Source organism: Falco cherrug, chromosome 8 (genome assembly GCF_023634085.1).
Source record: "Falco cherrug isolate bFalChe1 chromosome 8, bFalChe1.pri, whole genome shotgun sequence".
NCBI classification, from domain to species: domain Eukaryota; kingdom Metazoa; phylum Chordata; class Aves; order Falconiformes; family Falconidae; genus Falco; species Falco cherrug.
Window position 1 is genome coordinate 53,204,054 of NC_073704.1, and position 23,683 is coordinate 53,227,736.

Below are 23,683 nucleotides of genomic sequence, written 5' to 3' on the forward strand. Positions count from 1 at the left end.
CCGTGTCCTGCCCTGCCCTCCGCCAGCGCTGCCCGCGGGCAGGCAGAGCTCCCATCCTCCCAGCACACACGCCGCGGCTCAGCCCCCTGCCCCGAGCCCAGGGAGCACGCGCTCTGCCCGGGCAACATGCAAGAAGCCAAGGCACCGCGGCCACCCCAGCCCTGCACCCAGCGGCACTGGCACGCCGTGTGGCAGCGGGGCTGGCCTCTGCAGGGGAAAGAGAAGCCAGAGCCTGCCCCTGCTTTGGCCTTCGAGGGGAGCTGCGCGAGTGCCACGTTTTACACCTCCAGCTCCTCGCTGCTATCCAAGTGCATGCACAACCATCACCCGGCTGTGACCAGCACTGCTCTTTGCTTGAACCCAGCCCGACTGCTGCAGGGCCGGCTGGAGCTCAGCCCTGTCAGTCTCGTGTGCATGCAGAAGGTTGCAGCAGTGTCCCACTGGGACATTTCCTGGAACACTCCATGGCTACATTTGCACTTTCTTCATAAAAAAACCCAACGTAACTCACTCCTACCTAGGCACTTTGGCTAAAAACAAAGCAAGAAAGGGCTCAGCAGGAAGGCTGCTAAGGCTCAGGGACAGGGACCATGCTGCCTGCTCCCAACAGCAGCTCCCCGGCATGCCAGCTCTGCCCACCGAGGGACAGCTGGGGCTGCTCCGGCCGCAGGTCCCCTCGCAGCAGGACAACCAGGTCCCCAGCTGTCACATGCAGGCTTCGAAACCTGCAGTCCCCCCTCATCCGGGCAGGAGGGAGGAGAAGAAACACGGTTAGAGGCAGCTGGGCTTCCTTCCGTCTGCAAGGCACAGCCGGCCGCCCCAGCACGCTGCTCCGGCTGCAGCACAGCCCCAGCTTAGCTCAGCCCCCCGCCTGTGCCGGGATGCTCTGCCCTCTCCCCTCCATCTCCCCCCGACACAGGATTTCCTTGCTCTTGATGTGCACAAAAATTAGGAAATGAGGGCTCCTCAGGGACTAGGTGGGGAAGGCTGCTTGTGGCGGGGAGGGGGGGGAAAGGATGACACCTACCACACCCCTCACCCGCCACCCCATATCCCGGGGTCGGACAGGGTCCTGCGGCCTCCCCAAACAAAGGCCAGGGAAGCAGAAGCAACTGCAGTGATGAACTTGCTGCAAACTGAAACAGGAACCGAGAAGCCTGAGCAGCGGCGCTGGCTCAGCAGAAGGGGCTGTTTCGGCCGCGTGCTCCCAGCCCTGCAGCGACCGCAGGGCGCAGAAGCGGGCGCAGAGGAAGAATTCAGAAAATGCATCTCAGTAAAGATACGCTGCCCTGCAACCCTGGTCACTGCAAGAGCTTGAGGCACTCCTTTTATCCTCCACCACCTCAGCACAAAAACATCCATATAAAGCATGTACGGCTCAGTCCCACGGGAGGGGAGAAGCGTCACATCAGCCCTCCCAGCGCACCGGGGGCTCTCCTGCTTCAGCCCCCATCACCCAGGTTCCCCTTGCCCATGAGGGCAAATGCCTGCCCGTTCGCTGCGTGGGTGGGCAGGGTGCCACGGGAAGGGTGGGTGCCCACGGGAAGATATAAATACTTCAGGAGGACCCTCATCCTGCTCCCCCCGACGAAGCTCGTGGGGTATGGGGAGCACTGGGGAGGCACCCGGCACCCAGTGCTTGCCGGCTTTGTCTTGGGACAGCAGGGATGCAAGATAAGAGAAGTATTTTCCCTAAGCCCCATATTGCTGCCCAGGAGCCAGCAGCAATCGAAGGTTAGTCTGCCTATTGGATGGGGCCATCACAAAGAGCCCCCAGGGCTGCCACAGTTTCCACAACCCCCACCAGCAGATACCAGACCTGTTGCATGGGGAAGCCCTCCCCGGGGGTGGGGTGGGGCGGGGGATGTCCAGCTCTTACAGAGCCAAAGGAGATTTCCAGCTTTTATTTCTCCCTATCTTAATTCTGAAGGGAACCGGCTCAATTTAACAAATTGCAGCTGCTCAACCCCTGGCTGTTGCCTCTGCCTGGGGAGGTGAACCAAGATGGAGCAGGGTAAGGACAGGGCTGACGAGACTCTGAGCACAGCCAGATCTGTGCAAAGTCCTTCGGTATTTCTTGGAAGCTCCCATTACAAAAAGCAATAAATAAATAAATAATAATTTGCGAGCCAGAGCTCAGGAAAAGTGCTGAAAAGCAGAACAGCCAAGCGATAAGAGAAGGGAAACACATTGGCTGGACCATAACCCGGTGCCTACACCGCGGCTGCCCCTGGAAGTAGGTCACTACCTCACCTGACCACCCACCCCATTAACTGCAACCTTTAGTCTCTGGCTCATTACTACAAGCAGAGGCAGCTTACAACATCCTCTCCAGGTGCTCACAGGAGGGTAGCTGGCCAGGCAGCGGGAACCTGTCCCTTCCCAGCATGGCACCTGGGCTGGGGAGCCAGCTGCCCACTCTTGGGGTGCAGGCAAGGGGCTGCCCCAGCCCGTGCCCCCCAGGGAGGAGGAGTGCCATGTGGCCAGGGCTGCGGCGGCTGGCCCGGCACGGCCGCGCTGGCAGTGGCAGCTCCAGCGCGTACAAAGTTCCCCCTCTGCTAAATCACTTCATGCTGCCAAGCAGTCACGAGAAATATAAGCCCGCGCAGGGTTGCCATGGAGTGGGGCTCGGCGCGGGAGCCCGAAGCTGATTCCTCCGGCAAACGTGTTTGCTGACCAAGGCCCTGCCAGCACCTCGTGTCCCCAGCTCCTCAGGGGCAACAAGCGAGCGCAACGTGCGTGGTCCTGGCAGAGCCTTATCTCTGGGGACAGCTCTTCCCTCACCCGGCAGGGCCAGGGCCCCCTCCATACTGAAGACCCCCACGGGTGCTTGGCTCAGTGCCCTGCAGGGACGGTGCTTCTCGCCCTGTGACACCATCTCCCCAAGGCCATGGGCAGGCAGAAGCAGTGGTGGCTTTGGTGGCGTTTGCCCCACAGGCACCGGGCAGCAAAGGCACAGACTGCTCCTGTGCAATGCCTCTGCCCCAGCCAAACAGGCGACATCCCCGAGCTCCCATGGGTGCTGGCACATGCCGGCCGCGGGATGCGTGCCCTTGCCAGCGCTCTGCTTGCCGGCAGTGCAGATGCAGGGCTCCCACGCTCTGCCGTGAGCTGGCCCCCAGCCCCGCCAAAGGAGATTGCAGAGACTGGCAGGCTTCTGCACCTCAGGAGCAGCAGGCAGCAGTGGCCAGCAGCACAGCAAACCACCTGCCAGGAGCCAGCCCACGGCATCCCAGTCTCCAGCCCCATGCTGGGGACCACAGGACCCATTCCTCAAAGGTAGGATGGGGTCTGGGGCAAGAAGGGCATCCCCTGGGCATTTTTCATTGAACAACCGACAGCACTGAAGTGCCGGAGCAAGTGAAGTTTCTAACTACAAAGAGGCTTTTGACATTGGAAAGGTTAATGTGAGAGAGAGATCCATCTCCCTCACAAAGCTCCCTTTGCTGGAGGCACTAGGTTGAGACCTTAATTATTCACCTGTTGGACAGGTGCCTTTCCATTACAGCATGAGAGTGGGGCAGGGATGTGCAGGCAGGAGGGAGGGAAGCCCACAGCGTGGGGCAGCCCTGGGGCCTGCCAGTGGAGCACCGGGGGACCCAGTCAAAAGCAGGGGGTGAAGGCAGGCAGGTGAGCAGCGATGCTCTCCAAGCGGCCCGGTTATCAGGCCAGCCCTCCTTTCCCCGGCTGCTGCTCCCTCCCGCTGCTCCCTCCTGGCTCTGAGCAGCAGGCTCAGGAGAGCAGTAGGCTCAGGAGCATGCCGCGCTTTCCATCTCCCGCAGCTACCGCTGCGGCGCAGGCGGCTGCTGGCATCCCCAGCAACCACTGCCCCACGCTTTGCAAACGTACTGGCGTGGCCTCGGTGAACTGCCACTGGCAATAACTGCCACCGTGCCACAGCCACCCTGCAGTGCTTTCCTGACAGAGCGAGGAGGGCCTCCAGCCCCAGCAATGCAGCAGCCCTTCAACCCAAGCTGCAGCAATGCAGCCAGGCTGGAGACACACTTTGCAGAGGCCCTTGGGCTGTCTCAGTCATCCAGACACCCTCCCAAATCTTTGAGAGAAGAGCCGCAGAAAAAGCAGAATATCGGTCCGCTCAGTGAGGACTATCAGAAATTAGGGATGCATCTCCCCTCTCCAGTTCTAGCGGTAATAACCCACCCGACAGATCGCTTTTCCACCGAGGGCTTCCCTGTGCCTCCTGCACTCATCAGTGGATTAAGCTGTTAGCAGGAGGCCGGGAAGTTAAAGGGAATATTGTATTTCCATTCATGTGATCTTTAAGCATCTCTCTGAGAAACAGCCTGGGTTTTTGGGTTTCCCCCCCCCTGCTGCACTTTGTTTGGGGTTTGTAAACAAATCGAAACTGTAAGAGTCAAACCACTGCTGCCTCTCGCAGGGATGCCAAGAGTCGCCGGCCGCTCCGCGGTGCTCACGGCAGAGCTGCCTGGCTGGCACTCTCCAGTGCCTGGTGCCAGCAGACGAACCAGCTACAACCAGCTTCATACCTCTGAGCAGCAAAGAGTTGCACAAAATGGTTTAAGCGGGCCCAGAAATGACACGTTTTGAGTCGCAGCAAAATGAAACCACTTTTTGTGTTGTTGTAAAGGGAAAAGGAGTTGGCAGGAGAAAGGCTGATATCAATTGAAAAACCCTGGTTTTCTTTCTGTAGCAATGCAGGTACCACGTGAATCATTGCTGTCCTCAATATGTAAATAGAGGTTAGCAGGCATCCTCAGCACAAGCCCATATAATTAAGGGACTGATGCAAATATCCATGTAAGACCTCCACTGTGCATCTCCCCAAGAGCTCTCCTGAGGATCCCTCCCCTGGAGAGGAAGGGATCACCTGGCACCTGCATGCACCCAACTGCGCCCTTCTTCAAACCTACTGCAAAAGCAAGGACTGGGGAGGAGCATGGGGGAGAGAGGAGGAGAGTCAGAGTTCCTCAAGATTTCCACGAAGGAAACGGCTAATATTCATGATCTCATGGCCTCCTGACATTGTAGCCTCTCAGGATAACCTGATCTTGTGCTGGAGCACTGGGGTCTTTGCTGAAGTAGCTTTCGGGCTTCATTGAGAAGTCAGTAACCCAGTTGTAAGCAGAAGCTCGTACAGTAGTAATGGGGAGAGACGTCAGCAGCCAGCCCGGGTCCGCCTCCCGCTCCGACTTATAAAGCAGGCATGTGACAGCAGCCAGGGCTGGAGCCTGCCCTGCAGTTTCATCAGAGGTTAAGGTACAAGCACAACACAAGCTTACAACTTCAGGCGTTTCTTAAGCAAATGCACGCAAATCATAGCTGGGGGGAGCTGCTTTTCTTTTTTTTTTTTTCCCTTCTCCTTTTTTTCTTTTCTTTTTACCCCAGCCTTTCACCCCTCTGCGCACGTGGGGACAGAGAGGAAATGCAATTATCAAAAGCAGGCGCCGGGCGGGAGAGCAAACACAGGCTGCACACCGCTGCCGAGGGAGCCTGCAGCGGGCTGCGAAGATTATACACGTTATACACCCCACAGACATCAGACTAGCACTAACTGTGCGTGTACCTACACCGCACCCTCCAATACAGTGCACGTATGGGAGAGGGAGAGAAAAAGAGGGGACAGGCAGAGCAAACCGTATTTCAGGAGATGCCAGAACGGTCTTACTAGATCTCAGGCCATTTCAGAGTCCCCAGTTTTGCAGGGGATGTTCACAACATGGTGGTTTTGCACCAGGGAAGGATGGAAATTTGCAGGATTTTTTTTATTTTTTTTTTTTTTTGCCTTAGCAATCCCTTTTTGGAATAACATTCCTAAATTGGCATATCAAACACTGACCAAAAAGCAAAAAGGAAACAAACCTTCAGACGCATGCTGCAATCATTGCAAGCTTTTCATTTCATGTCAAGCACGTGGAGAACAGGCAGGTTATTGCAGGGAAGTGGAGCCAAGAACTTTCACCTGCCCAGGGAGCAATGGGGCCGGTGGGAGCTGCAGCCTTTCTGCCATACTTCCTAGGGATGGCATCCCACACAACCAGCCTCCTCTTCTCTAGCTGACGGTTCTTTCAGCAATAATAAATCCGTCCAAATCAGAAAACGCAAACTGCTTACAAAATCTTCTCAGCCCACTTCTCACCCTTCCTGACCCTTCTGCCGTAATCAACCTGTCAGCAGGTCTTCGTTAACAACCGAAGCCACCACCTCCCCCTTGCTCTGCCCCCAGCAAGCCGCCCGGGTCCCATGCCAAGCCGGAGTGCTCTGGAGCTGGTGCAGGCGAGGAGAGGTGCTGGGACTACATCAGCCTAGCTGGTGGCAAGACCTGCCTGGTTCTGTCTGGCACATGCGCCAGGGGCAAATCTGATTTACCAAGTCTTGAGACCTTACTTGTTTTGAACCCAAACAGCAGGATTAGTCCCCATCCCATTCCCCACACACATGCTCCTGCTGTTTGCAATCCCGGAGCTAAACTGGTGAGAGAGCAAGGGTTGGGATGAATGTGCTAGCTTCACAATCGAAGCTATTTTGTAATCTGTGGTTATGAAAGTGAAGGGCTGGAGGGATGATACATAACTACAGAAAACTCTCCCCACTTGCACCAGCCTCATCAATCCGACTGCGAAATGCGCGGTTGTGCTCCTGATCAGTCACAGCTCTGGCTACTGCCCGGCTCATTGTATAGCGCCGCTCTTCCACCCCCCAAAATGGAAAAGCATGCAAGCCCTATAGCCAGCACAGCTCGCTCTCGTGATCGTGCAGGAGCTGCCAAGGAGCCTTAATCTGATTTTAATACCCAGCTCCGTCCCAAAGGGAGCCCATCCAGATTTTGGAGCTGCTGACTCGCGGCACCGAGACCCCCTCTCCCTGCCAACCACCCCCCTCCCCAAACCTCCATCCCCCAAGATCCCAGCCCGTATGCGTGTAACTGACGCTCGGCATGACTCATCCCACAGCCCGGCTCTTATCAGCCCCCACCGCGCAGCCCCCTGCGGAGCCCACCCCCACCCCCACCGCCCTGCAACACGGCGTCCCCCTCCCCACCTTTGCAGCAAGGGGGGTGGGGGGTGGGGGGTCTGTTGCAAAGGGAGGTGTGTGCGCCAAAGCCGATCAACCCGTCAACTTCTCCCACCGCCCCCCAAATTCCCTGCAGCAGACGCGGGGGTGGACTGGGGGGTGGGGGGGGGTGGGGGGGGACGCGGGAGTCCACGTGCGGGTGGTGCTGAAAGCGCCGGCGGGGCTGGCGGGGCTGGTACCGCGCCGGGGCCGCCCCGAAGCCACGGGGAGGGGCGCGCAGAGAGCCGCGGGGGCGGCAGGGTTCCGCGCGTCCCCCCGCCCGGCATTTCCCCCTCCGCGCATCCGCGGAGTAAACGGGACCCCCTGCAGATCCTCCGGGCACCTGGGGAAGGAGCCGGTCCCCGCACACCCCGGTGCGTGCAGGGACCGGCTCCTTCCCCAGGTGCCCCGGGAAGCGGGGGAGGGGGGGGGGGTCTGCCGGCTCTCCCCGCTGCAGCTGCACCGCGCTGGGGAGCCGGACAGCAAAGCCCCTGCGCCGCCCTCCCTACCTGGCTGTCAGCGAGGTAACTGAAGACGAAGGAGGAAAGATCCTCGTCGAGCAGAGAGCTGCAATCCGGCCCCGGCTCCGCCATCTTCCACCTCCGGCTGGGGCTGAGGCGGCACCGAGCATGCAGCAGGCGCGGCGGCGGCGGCGGGGAGCCGGGCGGCCGGCGGGGCGGAGCCGCCCGCAGCCCCCGCCCGCCGGCTGCGGGAGCCGGGGCGGGCGGCCGGGCCGGGGGGTGGGAGGGAGCCGGGCAGGGGGGACACTCGCTGCAGGGTGCCCCGTGGGGGCTTGAGCCACGCGCGGGGCACCGGCACCTTCCCGCGGGACGCGTGCCCACTCGGGGTACCCGCTTTAACCGCCGCTGTGCACACCTGAAAAGTGCCAGCTCTTAAAACGGGGGGGCACCCCGGGGGCTGCCAGCACCGCTGGGCGGTCCCTACATCACCCCGAGTTGAGATACTACAGCCTGAGTGCAGCGCATTGGGCTGAGGGTCACATCAAGGCTCGGGGAGGGGGGTTCCCCGCAGTTGCAGAGTGTCCCCAGGGCCTGCAGACACCCGCGTGGCACCAGCACCTTCCCACTGGACGGGCACTCACCCAGGGCACCCACTTCAAACACCGCTGTGCGCACCTGAGAAGCACCAGCTCTTAAAAGTGGGGGTGCCCAGCGTCACCGGGCACCACTAACAGCCCCTCAGTCACCCTGCACTGAGATACACCAACGCAGAGTGCGGTGTGTGGGGCCGAGGGTCTGCTTCCAGGCTCGGTGGGTCTGCACTGGAGTGGGGCCGGGTGGCTGAGAGCAAAAAGTAACAAGAAGCAAAAGATTTTCACATTTCCCTCGATTTTTTTCTCAATGCTTATCCCACTGTTGCTGCAAGCATCTCGGTATCACGCACGTCATGTTTCTGTCTGGGGTTTTGAGGCATATACTAAAAGCCCTTTCAGAAATAATTAATGATAGGACCAAAAATCTCATGAATGTTCTATTTACTTACTCGTAGCAATTACATGGGTAAGAGCAGGGCTTGGCACTGCAGCTTGAATTAGCTGATACACAACCAACCGAGTGGCAACACCTGCAACCTAACGGCTCCAGATCCTCAAATTCCCTCAGATGGACGGGCAGGATCAGTGCAAATGGCTGACCAAGCAAAGCAATACAGAGCGACCGAGGTGGAGAGCTCGGCGTCAGGCTCCGGTGGGTGAACAGAAGGTGCTTCTTTGGTAGGAAAGGCTTGCTGCCCGTCAGCGTGCTTGCCTTGCTTTTGTTTCAAAGGGAGAGCTGCTTCCAGCCACTCTGTAGTACCTTCTGGCCTGCATTTGGTCCAGGACATGCTGTAAACACCATGCAGTGTAGCAACACTGGATTTTCCCTGATGATCCCAAGCTTTGCACCAAAAGAAGATGTCAGCAGACAGCCGCCAACTCTTCCTCGTTGCTGTGGCACTTTATTACTAATTACTGTTATGAAGTTCTCAAACAGTTACCCAAGTTGCCTTCCAAGCTGCTCTGCCAAGCGATGAAACTTCTCTTCCCGTGGGTGGGAGGTCTGGGCCCAGAAACGCCGCTGCTGGGATGCACAGCTGCAGCTCACAGCAGGCACAGCATGGAGCACAGCGCTGCCAGACTGCACCGGGAGGGCCCGGGAAAGGAAATTGCCTTGCTCTGGAGCATGTGCAATTCCTTGCAGACCAAGACTTGAATTCCCAGTTGGTGCTGCTGGCTGGTGATCTGGAGTGCATTCCTCCCCCCAGTCCCTCCTTTGCAGAAGACGCAAGCGCTGAACACTACAGAGAGAGGAGGTGAACTGCAAAGAGGAGGGACGCTTTCCCCATCAGGGGAAAAAGCAGGAGTAGAAGGCCCCACCATAAAAGTAGTGGTTTGTGAGGGATTTGTTGCACAAAAGGCAAGGTTCTCACTTGATTATCTCGTGATTTCCTTCATACCAGTTGTACTCAAATAGGAAGTAACCATTCATGGGAATTACTTGTGAATGGTTATTCTAAAATCATGTTATGCATAGCCATGTGTTTCAGAAATACCTTCCCTCTTCTGGTGTCTGTGCAAGCACAGTTCCTCCTTCCTTGCTAACCCAAGATGAGCCCTTTCCAGCCCCCAGCTGCCAGAAGCCTGCAGGGCACCCACCCTGGCATCAGCCACCCGTGCAGTACAGCTCGGCCAAGCAGCCACAGGTACCACAGAGCGTGAGGAAAGCAAAGCTCAGCCCACGCTGCCCCATTTCTCCTCTGGATGGAGGATGGTTAGAGCTTCTTTCAGCCAGGTAGCCAAAACTGGATGGGATGCTGGGGTCAGGCTGCCTGTGTGCTGGGAAGGGGCCAGAGGACAGCAGAGATGGAACAAAACAGGGGCATCTCAGAGGGGTGGGCTTGCTGCTGCTTCAGGGTTTCCATGGAATCCCAGAGGACGAAGTACAGTTGTTCACATGGCTGCAAGTTGGTGTTAACATGCTCCAACCAAGTTCTGCTCCTGACTGCTCTGGACTTTTGCACAGTCCAAATATTTTTCTGTGTCTTTTGGGCTTTTTTTCACCTATAGAATGGAGATCACACCACTTCCCTGTGCCCTGGAGCTTCTGGGGGGATTGGTTGAATAATGCTCATAAAAAGGGCTTCGAAAGCACCAGGAGAGAGGCAAAGGAGGACAAGATGTTATAGCTGGTATTGTCTCCACCTTCTTAGAAGTCAGTCACGTGGCAGCCTCAGAAATACCCGCGGTGGGCAGAGAGGGCATCTGATCCACAGTACTTCAATGCGATGGTGTGAATGGGATGTTACATTCTCCATGTGCACGCACCCTTCTCTCTCTGTGCCCAGGGTGACGGTGCAGTTTCACGGCTTTCCTCCTAAACCAGAACCTGAGCTTTGTGAGCGGGAGAGCTGCCGGAGCTTTGGCTTCTACTGCTCCTCGTATTTATATACCCAAAGAGGTGTCAGCCACAGTCGGGCAGAAATCAGCCGCTGGTGCCCACCCCGTACCGGCCACCCTGGCTAAGCCGGAGGGCTCCATGGCACTGTGGCACTGCGCTGGCGCTGCAGCCGGCTGCAGCAATGTGATGCTAAGCCCAGAGGGGCTGAGGATAATATTACCAAGGTAAACTATAACAGGAAAAGTCTACAAATGCCCTTTCAAAACAGCAGAGAGCAAGTAATGTCAGTAGGCCAGCGGTCAGGAGGGGACAGGGTTTGAAGGTACCCTGAGCCTAGCGAAGGGCAAATGTGGGGCAGGAGCCAATGAGCGGCGGCAGGGCTGGAGACACCCCATGCTCTGCAAACTGCTGCCTTCGGTTTCGCGTTGCAGCTGCTCCTGTTTGTGCATGGGAATATGTTGTAAGGGCTGGGCAGCGTGGGCAGTGAGAGGCAGCGGCACATGGGGCTCCTCTGAGTTACATCATCCCCAGCCGCTGGTGGGTCCTGGCCAGCCCCCTGTGCTGTGGCACTCATGCAGCCCTGGGGAAAATCTGCGTGGCAGCCAGGATGGCCACCCTGGTGGCCACTCTCGCAGGGGACCCGGGGGACAGGGGTCTGTGTTGGCTGGGTCTCTTGGAGGCAGCGGTTGGGTAATCTGGGGGCAGCCAAAGGGGAAAGGGCCCCTGAGGCTCTCCCAAAGTCCTCCCCTAAAACAATCTTCATTCATGTGGGCTGCTAATTGCAGGCCCTGCTCCCACAGGGCAGCAGTGGTTAGCAGTGCTGAACTCCTGGGTTTTGCTGAGTTTCTCTGCTTGGTTCCCTTCCACAAGTTCTGCTTTTCTTTCCCCTCAGCCCCACTCAGCACTCAGCTCAGCCTTGTCCTTCACCTGAAATCACTGAGCACAGGGACCTGCTGTTGCTTTTCCTCCATGCTTTCTGTGTCCAGTGGCTCATGATCAGCTGTGTTCACCCAGGGGAGCTCCTGCTACCTCCTCCTCCTCCTTCTCCTCCTCCTCAGTTTGTGACATGAAGGCTCTGTGATGCTTAATGGTGAACAAGGAGTGAATCTCTGGAAATGCACTGCTGGGTTACATTCGTTCCCCTCAAGCCTGCTTGGAAACTGCCCCTCCACTCTCAGTCTGACATCCTCTTTGCCACAAGGCTGAGGACGTGGTCTCTTGGGCTGGAGAGGACCTGGAGATTTTTTGTGGAAAAAAAGAGTGGATTCAGAAGACACGTAGGTGCTGGCTGGGCTCCTTGCTCTGAACTCCAGCTTGTCCAGGGAGCAGAGCCATGGCAATGCTTATTCAGAGGTTGCCGTTCTCACTCCAGCATCCCCAAGCATCATCAGGGAGCGATACTCCAACGTGCCAGCAAAGCCCATCATGCAGGCACACACAGGCACCATATCTGCCTGTGCAGGGGCAGAGACCCCCCAGTCCCCTCTCTGGAGTGCACCCAGCAGAGGGTCCCTCCCCACCCTGTGCCACCAAACTCAGCTAGCTGCAGTTGTCTTTCCCTGGAGCAAAGGAGCCCAGGGCCGGCACTGAGGGCTGGGGGGGTGCACACACACAGGGTGATGTGCAGGGCTCCAGCCTGCCCGATTCTGCAGCCTGCTCCTCTCCAAAACTACAGCCTTGCTGTGGAGCTAAAGGCATGCAGCTATTGCAGAGGAAACCTATGAAGAAAGAAATGTGGTGACAAAGGAGTAAGAAGAGGTTTGTGGATGAGCTATTGAAACAGATGGGAATTTCCCGGAGCAAGCAGCAGTGGCCAGGCAGCACGGTGGAGGGTAGGGAAGGCTCCTGTGCAATGGCTCATGCTGCCCACCAGCTGTGTGGGCTGAGCGAGGAGACCAGGATGCCCATTGACTCCTTATGGTGTTTTCAGTGACTCATTTGTCTGCGGGAAGCAGCACACCCACAGCAGCTGAAGCAACCTGTCCTCCTCCCCAGGCTGCTCTGGCACAGCGGGGCCAGCAGGCCCCTTCTGCCCAAGGACGAGAGCCTGGCAGCAGCCTGGGGCACCCAGCTCACCTCATACCTCGCTTTATCTAGGGGAAGAAACCTGCTGTCAAAGACCCTGCACTGCTTTTTCTGCACTGCCTGACATCCCACCATGGAGGCACAAGCCTTCCCAGTTTTGCCAGCAGTGTCCCCACGTGCTGCCCCAGAGGCAGCCTGGTGCGCTGGCACCAGCCAGCTATCCGTGTGCGGGGACCAAAGGGAGCCTCACCTACAGCACATGTCCCTCGTGCTTACTCTTGCTCTGGCTGAACTCAGCTTCTCTGCCACACCATGCTACTGGTGGCTCTCACGCTGTGCTGATGGTGTCTGTCACAGCCCATCAATGTCTCCCCACTGTCCCCTTGCTAGCCTGCTTGCCTCATCCCTGCTTGTTGGGCTGCCTCTGGTCCTGCTAGCACTGCGTGGCCTCCCTTCCCTTTCCTGCCTGTCCCTGTCTGGCAGGACAGCATCGGGAACTGGGGTGTCTCCTCCATCCCCATCATCCTGCTGCCAGCTGCTTCTCTGCTCTGCTCACTAGGAGTGAGGGGCAGAGGAGATGCTGGCTGAGACCCAAACCAACCTCATCCTCCTCTGCTGACCCTGGCTCTGAGCCGGGTGACTCCTCCTGCCTCTCCATGGGAGCTGCTCAGGGACTGGGTGTTGCCATCAATGTTTTCTCTTCCTCTTTCTAACTGCCTCTTCCCAGACACACACCGCGATCATCCAAGCAGGTCCTGATCCCCCTGCACCAGCAGAGCTGGCCAAGGGGGTGAGCAGCAAAGGGAGCTGCTTTGGATCCCCAGCACTGCTGAGCAAGGACTTGCCGTTCCTCAACCAGCTGTCACTGGCAGGGATGTTCGTGGGCATCTCCCTGCCTTGTGGCCCCCTGCCCAGGGCAACTGGCAGCCAGGCTGCCCTGCCTGCCCCTGGGACCCCGTCCCACAGCACCTCCTCCACAGTACCCCTGCCCTCCTCACCAGCTTTCCTCCGAGCATCCCTCACAGTGACCAGCCATCACTGTCCACAGCTACTGCACCCCTGGCTGAGGCACCAGCAGTGTTGGAAGGGGCCAGCTGTCAGGTCCCAGCTGCCCCAGCTGCAGGCACTGGTGTTAAAGCAGAAACCCCTCCACAGGCATCCCCTCCTGCTCCCCTTGCCAGCTTGGCAAGCGGAGCTGCCCGCAGCACTTTGGGGAGCATCAGGGAGGGGGCCATGGGCTCAGTGGGGCTCGAGGCCGGGGTGCTGGGGCAGCAGGCACTGGCACATCTCCCAGCCCCACACAGACACCGCTCTGCTGTTTCTCAGCACCTCGGCACTGTGTCCCCGGGCAGGAGACACTCTAGCTCCAGCCAGCACTATAAATAAACCCACATTCTTTTATCCCACCAAATAGGTTCTCATTGATTATACCTATTCCTCCTCCTCCCTCCTGCGTCCCTTTGATATGTGAAGTCAGCTGCAGAAGAGCTCGAAGAGCTGCCAGCCTGGTGAGGAAAATGCCACCCCCTCCAGACCCTCTACCCCTGAGAGAGCCGCTCTCCCCTGGATTTTGCTCTCTGAACAGGCAGCACTGCTGGAGGAGAAGAAACAAAGCTCCCCGGTGGAAGTTTGCCGGCTAATTATTTATTAATCTCCTCCTGACAGTGCAATTGCCAGCAGCAAGGCAGCCCCCGAGCCCCCTGCCATGGGGAGGGGGATGATGAGGAGGATGGAGGGCTCTGCTGGTGGGGCCTTGCCATGGCCAAGGAGCTCAGCGTGAGTCAACACATGGTTTCCTTCCCTGGCTGCTTCAGTTACAGTTGTGCCGGTGGCTGAGATAAGGGGGGCCCATGGCAGAGGCCCCGGGTCACCACCCTGGAAAGTGTTGAGGGCTGGTCCCAGGGTGGTCCCTGGTCTCTTGCAGGTGATGTCAGCCGGAGGGCTCAGCCCCTGCCGGATCAGGCAGTGCACAGATGCCTGCTTGCTGCAAGCAGTTATTCCGCACACAGGAGCTCCCCGTGCAGAGATGGCTAGCAACAGAAATAATGCAGCAAAATCACAGCTCACACAGTCTTCCTGGCACTTGAAAGCATCTCAAGAGCTTAAAAAGCTGCAAGATGCTCTCATTCCCATCCTTTTCCTGCTATCCTTGCTGCTCACTGCCTGTGCTTCAGGGGGGTGCATCACTTTCCCAGGCAAGCGGTACCAAGTTGAGCATGGCAAATCCTGCCTGCACCATGCAGCAGGAGGCAGGGAGGCCGTGTGCTGCCCGCCGGAGCAGGGCTACGGGTGACTCATCGCCATGCAGTATGCAATTACCAAGGCAAGTGCAGGCCCCTGCTGTTTTGCACAGGTATCTGTGTCAGCCAGGGCTATTTCCAGCTCTCTCTGCACTCCCAGCTCCTTCAAGAGGTAAGGAACACAGCCGCCTAGCTACTCTGCCTGCCACAGGGACAGGCACGATATTCCCATGAGCAAAGAGCCAGGGGGTTGGATTTTGCATCCAAACACTTGAATTGCACAACTGGGGGAGGAGGGTGTGTTGTGCGATTGCCCACACATTTCATGTATTTAAGGGTGCACACACAGGCATAGACCAAATGGAGACACAGAGAGATGCAACGAGGCAGCACAGCGCCTGTTGCCACCGACTAAGCATCAGGCGAGGAGGATTTAGAGCTGTTATTATTAGTGATGCTGGTAGTGCTAGAAAGGAAGCGGCAGGGATGGGATAAAGCAGAGTTTGGAAAATGCTCTGGCCTGGAAAGGCAGGGAAGGGACCAGGACAAAAGGAACAAAGCAACAACGTGCAGCAGCTCTTCTCCCTTCCGTGATGGAGCAGATAACTGCAAGCTCGGTGGGTCAGCATCTCCATCTCCTGATCTGTACACTGACTGTGCGCCATCCCCCATCAAGCTGTTAAGCCAAACCACACTCAGAGAGTGAGATTTTTTGATTCCCAAAATGTTTGCTTAAGACTTTGCTCATTACTTGGTCTCTGTGAGCAGGAAGCAGGGGAAAACTTAGGCATTGAGCACTTCTTGGACAAGCTCCAAGCAAGGGCTACAGGCCTCCAGCCACAAGCTTCATCAGCTACAAGGGTTTTGCAGTTGGGGTTGTCACACCAGGGCAGCAGCTGCAGCCCAGTCCCTGTGACCATAAGTGGTGGCAGCTAGGTCATTGCACTGGTGCTCTGCGCAGTAAAACACATCTGCGCTGGCGTGGATGAGGTTCACCCTCCTGGGAAGCCCGAGTGGGCTGAGTGTGCCCGAGGGAAGCGAGCCTGGCCTTGCACAGACTTTGGCAGATTTCCTGAGGCACTGGAGGCCGCAATATGAGGGAAGTCTCCATATGTGATACGGATATGCCTGGCATGGGCCACTCTGTGCCTGGGCAGCATGGTGAAGCAATGGGTATATGCCATCACCAAAGCCCCACGGATAGCAAACACCACTTGTCAGGATACACCATCTGTCCTGTTTCATTACCCTGAAGATGAGCGGTGTTCATCACCCAGCTTGGCTCGGGCAAATGGGTCTGCTGGAAGCAAGCATGGGGGACAAGAGCCGAAGGAGGAAGGGATACAGAGCCAGGACCTGCAAAGGAGCTGGGAGGGCTCTGTGCCCCAACCTCCTGCCTTTGCCTGGCACGTGCCCACCAAAGCCTGGGGAGAGCACGAGGCTGCAGTCAGACCTCTTATGAGCGCGGGCTGTGCCATCTGCAGACAAGCTACCGGGCTGCAAGCAGCACTGAGTGCCTTCATCCTTTTCGCAGCCCCCGGCAGAGCCCTTGACATGGGAGAGCTGCTACAGTTTTTGGCTGGAAAAAATCACGTTAATCATCCTCAGCAACGCCTCCCTGGCCTTTGTCACAGTTTGGTGCCCCAGTGCCAACTTCATTTTAAAAAGCATTATTTATTTTTAATAAAAGCTGATCTAAACAGTGATATTGCTGGGGTGATAAAAATACAAATGCAGTGGTTGTCACAGATGTCAGCATGCCTGGGAAATGGGGGACTGGCAGTGCCCGGCTGCACTCCCCTCCAGCCTGTGCTGCTGCCCAGGGAGGAGGAAACACTCAGCAGTGTGTGCCTGTGGGCAGCCTCTCTGCCGGGAAAAGCAGCGCCTGCCTTTTTTTTAATACACAGGTGCACTTCTTATATATACTCGTTATTTTCTAAATGTTTAGTAACTTTAATTTCATTTCTTGCATGAATAAATTAGCAAATATGACATATACAAATGCTGGAAAGTAAATTAGTTTGTTAAGCCTCTTCATTAAAAGAACTATCTATTATTAAAATATTTATGTTGCAATGTGCTGACATTGCATTAACAATAGTAATAAGAAATGCTGTTTATCCATATGAAACTAGATTTTCAGGGCATAGATCTGGCAGCGTGCGTCGAGTCGGCGTGTGGCTGAGGCCACAAACCGCGGTGACTGGCAGCATCTCCACTTGCCCAGGGAGCCATGGTGGGTCACGGGGCAGCTTCCATGTCCCAGGCTGGCGGCCAAGCTGAGATCTGCACCCTGAGGTTTTCCCTGGAAAAGTCCACCTCTGGTCCCCAGCCCCAGCCCCACAGCAGTGTCCAGCAGGCAGGGTGAGAGGGAAGCGAGCAGGAAGCATGCAGGAAGCAAGCAGGAAGCACGCCTTGCTCACTTCCTGAGCATCTTTTCTCTTTCCATCACTCTTCTTTCTGGCAGATGGGAATAAAGCTTTACCGGAGGCCGCAGGGCGAGCCCAGCCTGGCTCCTGCACACCCTTGCCACTGCGGCTCTGCCCGCTCTGTCCCGCTCCACTGGTTTCTTCTGCGGGGCAATGGCTTTTGGCAGGGCTGGGCAGGGTGCTGCTCCAGGGCTCCTCTCAAGCTCATTTTCTCCCTGGGTTTTCCAAACCAGCTTTATTTGCAAGCGCAAGCCCACAAGCGGCTGTATTTGAATGCTGCCTGGCCGGAGCAGAGTACAGTCATGGCTGGGACAAAACAAAACCAGCATTCATGGGCGGTCATTGAAATTCCCAGCAGCTGTTCCCTCCAGCACACTCATGCCTGCCTTCCTTTGCTGCCCACAGGCACTTCCAGGGGCTTTTTCCTCCTCCTCCTCCTCCTCCCTGCCCCAGTGCAGCGGGTCGTGCAGGGCTGGCTGGGTGCTCGCCCGCAGGTTGAGCCCCCCATGCTCAACAGCACCCCCAGCCCCTGCACCAGCTACAGGTGCCCCGCAGCTGCCTCCCTGGCCCTGACTCATTTCCATTTCCTCACCATGGTGCCTCACACCCTGAGGCTGACCCACACTGTGGGGCCTCCAGCACCACACCGTGTGGCTCCGGTGGGAGGACTGTCCCCCCACACTGAAGCCCACTCAGCTCCCTGGGGCAGGGGTGCAGACAGGGGTGCACCCCTGGGACACCAGGTAAACCCAGTGTGATGGGGCTTTGGGCCAGACGGAGCCGTGGCAGCCCAAGCAGGAGCTGAGCGGTGCCTTTTGGCCCCTAGCACACTCACATGAGAAAGAAATTGCTCGTGCATGTTTTGGTCTGGTTGGGTTTAACCCCAGCCCTGGTTTCCCGCGTGGGCTGCCAGCACGGGGGCCCAGCAGGGAGCAGGCAGCAGCACGCTGGGCACCGGCAGCAGGAGCGAGCACGCTGCGGTTTTCCAGCCGGAGACAGGCAGCTGCTGTGAAGAGCTGGTGATGAAATGCTGCCTGCAACCCCATTACAGCTGCGAGTGCGAATGAGTTTAGTGGCCTCAATTTAATTCCCATTTGTACATGGTGAAAAGAAAAAAATAGGAAGAAGAGCGAAATCATGGATTGACACGGATCGACTGGGATGGGGATGCTTGAGCTGCAGCCACATGGGAGGCACGAGCCGGCAGGGATGTGCCCAGCCCTGGGCAGAGGGTGCTGCCCTGACAGCAGGGATGGGAGCCTCAGGGTGGGGAGAGGGACACCTCACCTCTCCTGGATGTGCCCAGCACGTCGAGCCCGGGCTGGGAGAGCTGCTGTGGTTTTGTGTAGCTGGAGTCGATCAGCAAGGGAATGCACTGGGCACAGGGCTCCCCACATCCCAGCTGGAGAGCTGTACTGATGGCGAGTGCATGGGCTGCTGTGGAGAAAGCTGAGCACCCACCTCTCCCTCCTCTCCTTGCCCCCAGGATGTACGTGGGGCTGGAACAGACTTGGCCGAGAGAAGGCTGGAGGAGGGAAGACACTCTTTAAAGCCCCAGGGAGCTGGGACTCCAATTTAAAAAAATAAAGTGAGGATTTTCATCTGTATTTGCTTAGTGAGCTAATGACTTTATTTCTGATTTGATGGTCTTGTCTCTGATGACTCAGGCACAAAAAGGGAAAGTAGATAAGAGCAAAGAGGCCCGGCTGGAGGGATGCTGGTGGCTCTCAGTGCCTGGCATCCCCCGGCCTGGATCCCTTCCAGGGGATTCCAGAAATGCTGTCGGGACTGGGAGCAGGACTGCAGGCATGGGGAGGGAAGCAGCCATCCTTGATAAGAGATGGGCTCTGCCCCATTATGGCTATGGCAACCACACTAGCCCAGTATGGCATGACCTGCCTGGATCGTGCTGTACCACTCCAGCCCTCTGACTCTGTCCTCTTCTGGGAGGAGTAAACCTCTCTGACAGAGAGGAGAGGAGATCTTCTCCTTCCTCTGACACCTCCAGCTGGAACCTCTTTGCCCATCCCTTACCACTGAGCAATTGCCAAGGGCTGGCAAGCAGCAGGGAATATCCCAACCTGGGGGAGTTAATCAGTCCCAGAGCAACCCAGCCCCTCCTGGCTGCATTTCTCCATCACGAGAAACAAACACATGTGTTTAGCCTGAATTAGCTGTTTTAGATTGGGAGGTCAACCCCAATCGCACTGCACCCAGTTGATCCCTAGCCTAAACAAGGAGCTGAGCAAAACACACATTTTCTGTGGTGATGAGGAGGTTTCTCCTCTCCCGCATTGCTTGCTTCCAAGTGTGTCGAGCCCCACAGAAACGTGAGCAGAGCTCTCTGCGGCTGGAGGGCTAACATTTCAGCTCTTCTATCTAAATAGAAAATGACCCAGTTTCTTTATTTTTCTCTTTTCCCAACGTCCAAGCACCCAAAAAATGAGACGGCAAGTGGAAGCTACAAATAGATTTCACATATCCTGACAGAGCTGGGAGATGAAAGCAAGGGAAATGGCTCCCGCCTCCCCTGCTCAGATCCGGGTACAGCAGCAGCACATCCTCCCCGGCATTAGCTTCCCCGGGTCAGAGAAGCAAGAGATGCTTTGGGGCTGACCCCAGCTCAAGTCCCACATTGCCCTGTCCAACCCCATGGGCTCTGGTGTTCTTTGCCCCCATGTGTGTGTGGGGAGGTTTGGGCCAGATGAGGTCCCAGGCTGGTGTAAACGGGATGCTGGCTCGCTGGGCTGGTGCTCCAAGGAACACCTCGCTGCCAAGGTTCAGCTTCATAGCCCCAGGCTCTGCTGGCACTGTGGCTGGATGTGCCTCCACTTCCACCCTGGGATGGCTCGGGGTGCAGGAGCAACTCTTTCCCTAGGGTTTATTTCCTTGGTCCTTTTTTCTGAATGATGCCAAGGAGGCTCATATGGTCCTCACACCCGTCAAGAATCAGGCTCTTTGAGGCAGGGTAGGAGCCTCCCCAGGGCTGCTCCCATCGGCCTTGCTCCAAGTATTAAGGTGAGCAGCAGAACGTGCCCAGCCTTCAACTATTCCTATCACGTCCCATCTGGAGACAGAAATCTGCCTGCTGGCTTTACAATTAAAATTGAAATGATGTGATTATGGGGCTTCATTAGTAAAAACAAACACCAGGCAGCCTTCCTCCCCATCCCACCCCCTCCCTGTCCCCACCCAGCTGTAACCCCCTGGGGCTGTTTTAGGTAAATCCCAGCCAGGATGCGGGCTGGGCACACAAAGGGGGTTTGTGTCTGCAGCTTGTAGCTATAGTCGGATGCAACCCAAAGGAGGCAAACTGTAGACCCACACATCACCTCCCTCAGGTAGAGATGCAGTAACAGCCTCGGACTGACAGCTTGATGGACTACTGCCCGACAGCGGGAGTAGCGATGGCTGCAGCAGCAGCAGGACATTTCCCAGCCCTGCTCAGCCCGCTGAACACTTGCAGACCTTACTGGGGGGCTCCCGCAGCCCCTGAGGCTTCTGATTTACACTTTGACTCCAACTCCCTTTGTTCTGTGAGCCTTTGCAATGGGACCATTTGCACCTTCACACCAACCTGGATTTGCCATTGCCAGATCCATTTTTCTTCCGTGCAGATGAGCCAGCTGCAGGGAAAGCAGGAGTGCGGGCAAGGGCTGAGCCGGCACGGAGTTGGCTGCCCATGGCATATGCAGATGCTCGAATCCCCGAAGCTGAAGCTGCGGCAGTTCTGGGGGAAGTAATTCAATTAACAGTCCAGGCATCGGGAACGGGCTGTGCAGGCTGGGAGAGGAGGAATGTCAATGAAGGAGGGCTAGGGAATGCTGCTGGGTTGGAGCGCGGTTCACCTGGCTGCTCCCAGCTCCTGGTTTTCTCTAGCAGATGGGATGGCTCGGGGGCAGTGGGGAGGGGAGGTGGGAATGAGCCAGCCTTTCTGCCTCCAGTGACTGAGGAGAGGAGAGGGCTTTGAAATGGGTCTTCACACTGAACTGGTGGCCCATTTGAAAGGGCCTGTGGCAGAAGAGGTGTGTGCTGTCCCCACCGTGGCATGCCAGCTAGCACCCCGTGGAGCCCCATGTCTGCAGAAGGCAGGACGACCCCTCTGCCCTCTCTCTACCTGCAGGCAGGGACAGTTCCCTGAGATGCTCACCTGAGCTTCTCCATCTCTGCCTCCCACCTGCACCTTCTGCCTTTGCTTTAGCAAAAAGCTGCCTGTGGGGCCTCCCCAGCAGCACAGAACACGCACCAGTGGGGCCATGCCTTGAGCGAGCAGCCAGCTGAGCTGGGAGCTGGCCAAGGAGGCATGAAACCACAGGGCCAGGCTGTCTGGGACCCAACAGTCCCTTTAGCCCTCCCCATATAACAGGGGAAACCTGCTCCCAGAGCTGCAGGGTGTGGGGGGCTGTAGCCACAGGGCTCAGGCTAGGGAGAAACCCCCTGGCTCAGGAGCACGGCCAGCCATGGCAGCTCTAGCTGCAGCAGGGGATGACGGCAGTGCCTGGTGGCATGCAGGGATCACACACGCAGCTTCTCCCTGGGGCAGCAAGCCCATCCAGGCAGGGGAGGCCACATGCTCACCCACAGAGAGGGGAGCAGAGCTGGACTCCAGAGCCCCTGTGCCCAAAATGACTCAAGGCAGGGCTGCCTTTGCTGCCTGGGGGGCAGCAACACCCCAAAGACGTACCAGGGTTGCGTTTGGGATGCCTTTGCAGGGATGTATTTGGAGAACCTCTGAAGTCTCAAGTGTTTCTGCAACAACTGTGTGCAGCCACCCCGAGGATGCAGGCATGAGGGCTGCAGGAGAGCTGGGGCCGTGGGTCTCTGTGCCCTTTGCCAGGCTGGGCAGTAGGAAAGGGCAGCTGTCACAGGAGCCGGCAGAAGGCAGGAGGGTGCTCTGCACCTCCTCCCCACCACGCTCACTGCTTAACTCCTGTGACCTCTGGAAAGCCCCGGAGCGCTGTCCAGCCAGAGGAGTGACCTTGGGGACAGGACAAGCCCACAGGGATCTGCCTTTTGCTGACAAGTGGATGAAGCCCCTCATGCCACAGGACTGAGCAAGCCCCAAGAGACAGGGTGCATCACCCTGGGACCGCCAGCTCAGAGTGTCCCTGCCTGGGGACCCCCTGGGGCACGGTGGGGCAGGGGCATGTGGGGCAGGGGCATGTGGCATGCCAGCCAGGCTATTCACAGTGGGGAGTATTGCCCAGCCGCTCCAGCTGACTCATGTCACGTCAGGGCCAGGCTGGCTTCCCAGCGGCATGAAGCCTCCCCCTGACTGGTGGCACTGGGCCAAGCTGTGGCCAGGGCAGGTGGCGGGGGAACACAGGTTATAAGGTTACACCAAAGAAAGAGCAGCTCCCAGCGGGATGCTTCCCTCCCTGGCTGCGTGCCATCCGCCTGCCCAGCCTCAGCTTGGTGCCTGGGGATGTTCCAGCTCCATCCCCCATGCAGGGGCCTGGATGCAGCCCAGGGATGGTGGGGTCCAGCTGCAGAGATATGCTCCGACAGCAGGTTCTGGCTGCGGGGATGTGCTCAGACAGGAGGGCTGAGCCGCAGGCAGGGGGGCAGCAGGGTTAGTCCCCTCTGCCTGGCCAAGTGTCACCAAGTCAGTGTCCTACCCAGGCTTGCCTTGTGGGCTAAATCTTTAACCAGATCAAGGGTTTAACTTTATCAGTGGCTGGAAAAATGTGGCACCATCTCCCTGGGGCAAAGTATCGTGATCCTTGCAGAAATCCCAGATGCAGCTCCTTTTCCTGAGCACCCCTCAGCAGCTGCCTGGTGCTTGCATCTGGCCCTCTAGCGCGGGCACCCTCTGGGGCAGGGAGCACCCTGTGCCCCACACACAGCCTGGGGTCCCAGCTGGCCCTACCTTCCCTCCAAAATCACGGTTTGCACAGACAGGACAGAGGAGCTGGCACTTCCCCTTGTAGGGTGTACCTGGGCATGGATTGCCCTCACGGCAGGCAATGCAGGAGGAAAGCCACCACCAGAGCAGAGACTTCTCTGTGTCCCCTTGAGGGGAGCCCCCCCACTGGCACCATGGACCCCCTGCCAGCCCTGCCGGCTCCCCAGTCTTGGAAAGCTTTCCACAGCCCCTGCCCAGAGCAGGATGATTGATTATCGTTACTAAGGCTGGAGAATGGTTTCTGTGCACATCCAGGTGATTCAAGAGCAATTAGTCACCCACCGGTGGGGGGAGGGGGCTGGGCTGCGCCTCTGTCCCTGCCAAGGTGGGCACCCTCTGCTGCCCGAGTGAGGGTCTGAGGTGGCTCCTGGCACTCCTGGCGCAGCTGGAGGGAGCCCTATCTCTTTGTGGGCTGTATCCGACAGGCGTGCTTCCCACCAGGCCTTCCTGGGAAAGGGCAGCGGAGCAACCCCAGGGCAGGGCTCCAACCTGAGCTGACACCTGCATCCCCAGGTCACCTGATAGGGGGGAAGGCAGAGACTCCGCAGCCCCCAGCCCCATGGCAGAGATTTGCCCCCATCCAGGGTGGTGCACCCACCAGCTTGTGCTTTTACATGGGGTGGGCACAGTGGAAGGCTGAGGAGGCCGGGGAGGGGT

General features: G+C 57.7%; 1 protein-coding gene across 2 annotated transcripts in view; it reads right to left on the reverse strand.

Moving 5' to 3' along the window:
• PPARGC1B (PPARG coactivator 1 beta) overlaps positions 1 to 7,711 on the reverse strand; it is a 57,666-nt gene extending 49,955 nt beyond the window's left edge. For both annotated transcript variants that reach the window (XR_008733536.1, XM_055718431.1), the window contains exon 1: positions 7,542 to 7,711. Coding sequence is in view for 1 of the 2 variants with exons in the window: in XM_055718431.1 (XP_055574406.1) it covers positions 7,542 to 7,625 (84 nt within the window). In the remaining variant the exon portion in view is untranslated. The remainder of the gene's footprint in view (positions 1 to 7,541) is intronic.
• Between the last annotated feature and the right edge of the window lie 15,972 nt (positions 7,712 to 23,683).